The sequence below is a fragment of the Aplysia californica genome, unplaced genomic scaffold (genome assembly GCF_000002075.1).
Source record: "Aplysia californica isolate F4 #8 unplaced genomic scaffold, AplCal3.0 scaffold00500, whole genome shotgun sequence".
In the NCBI taxonomy this organism is placed as follows: domain Eukaryota; kingdom Metazoa; phylum Mollusca; class Gastropoda; order Aplysiida; family Aplysiidae; genus Aplysia; species Aplysia californica.
In genome coordinates, this window is record NW_004797770.1 from 566,259 (window position 1) to 567,726 (window position 1,468).

General features: G+C 53.1%; 1 protein-coding gene across 1 annotated transcript in view; it reads left to right on the top strand.

Annotated features, from left to right (window-relative positions):
* LOC101845123 (forkhead box protein C1) overlaps positions 1-1,434 on the top strand; it is a 5,409-nt gene extending 3,975 nt beyond the window's left edge. Inside the window, exon 2 of the mRNA XM_005105912.3 lies at positions 13-1,434. Within this exon, the coding sequence (XP_005105969.2) occupies positions 13-961 (949 nt within the window). The 3' untranslated portion in view covers positions 962-1,434. The remainder of the gene's footprint in view (positions 1-12) is intronic.
* Positions 1,435-1,468: the final 34 nt, after the last annotated feature.

Here is a 1,468-nt window from a genome sequence, read left to right on the forward strand (position 1 = left end):
CCACCACCCTCTCTCCTCCATCAACAGCGGCATGACTCCAGACTACAATCTATCGAGCCTAGGACATACCGCAGCAGCGGCAGCAGCAGCAGGAGGGTACCCCGCCCCTAGCAACGTGACGCCACCGGCATATGACCGTGACGTCATGGGCTCCGCCGCCGTTGCCATGCGCGATTCAGGGAGTTCGTCTCGGAGTGACGTGCTGTACCAACGAGACGGGGCCATCACGTCGGACCATACGTCACGAGATACCAGCACGCACCACCCGAGTCTCCCATCGTCGTCACGAGAGTCGATGTTGTCCCCATCCTCGGCTGTGACAGGGGACACAACTGGACGAGACAGTGGCACAACTGCCGCCGGGAAATACCCGGGCAGTAGTCCCTCCGGGTACAGCGGTCTTCGCGGTGACACCTCGGGCATGGTACGAGGTGGTGAAGGCCTCCCACCGCTCTCTTCCCTCCCCTCCTCCTATTCCAACACACGAGGAGACTCATCATCTTCAGTGTACGGAAAAGACGCCGGGAATGCCGCGTCCTTACGAGAAAATCACCACCCTTCGTCCCTCCCACCTTACAGCTCGCGTGACCCCTCGACCTCTGATCTGTCATCTTTACCTCCAATGTCCCTGTACTCTCCCAGGGAGCACCACCACGGCCTGTATCCCTCCTCTGTCTCCGCTGCTGGTCACGTGGGTAGCAGTAATGGCGGAATGTCCGGACTGTATCAGTGGAACAGCCAACAAATTCGAGGCGGCTACCCGACCGGCTCAGTGGTCAAACAACAACCTGTGTCACCAACGGGCAGCACAGGCTCTTTGCATAGCCTCTCACCGCCCTCCAGCACTGACCAGAGCCCCTACGGACATCCGGTCAGTGGTCTGGCTATGGACAGCGTGGACCTTTCTGTGCCAGGTAACAGCATGCATGCACTGCTCCCTCGCATGCCTGCCTTCCTGTGATTGAAAGACGATAATTATTTCTCTGTATTGTTATAGCTCACTCGGCCACCCACCCTAACAAAACCACAAACGTTTTACAAGCTCATGACTTTGCCATAGACAGCAATAACGCTTTGATCTTCTCTCAGTCACCGCCGTTGCTTTCTCATGCATAAACGTAGCATTTTTTCCGCGTTGGTCACTGGAGATGCCTTTTAAAGATTAGACGCCTCTTGGACAGATATTATGACTTAATATTTATGTCTTTGTTATTTATCAAATGTTGTATATATTGTACGAGAGAGCACAGCCAGGGTTGGTACTTACAAGCAGTGACGATACTACCAGCCTTTAAAATTGACTTGATTAAATCGTGTCGACGTGGTCGAAAATAACATATTATTATGCTACACAAAGCACATTGTCTGTTGAAATGGTGACCTCATTTGTAAATAAATATGGAAACATGAGTTTTCATTTACTAATTCAGTTCTCGCCTCGCTCCTCCCCCCTCCCCCACCCCCCCTC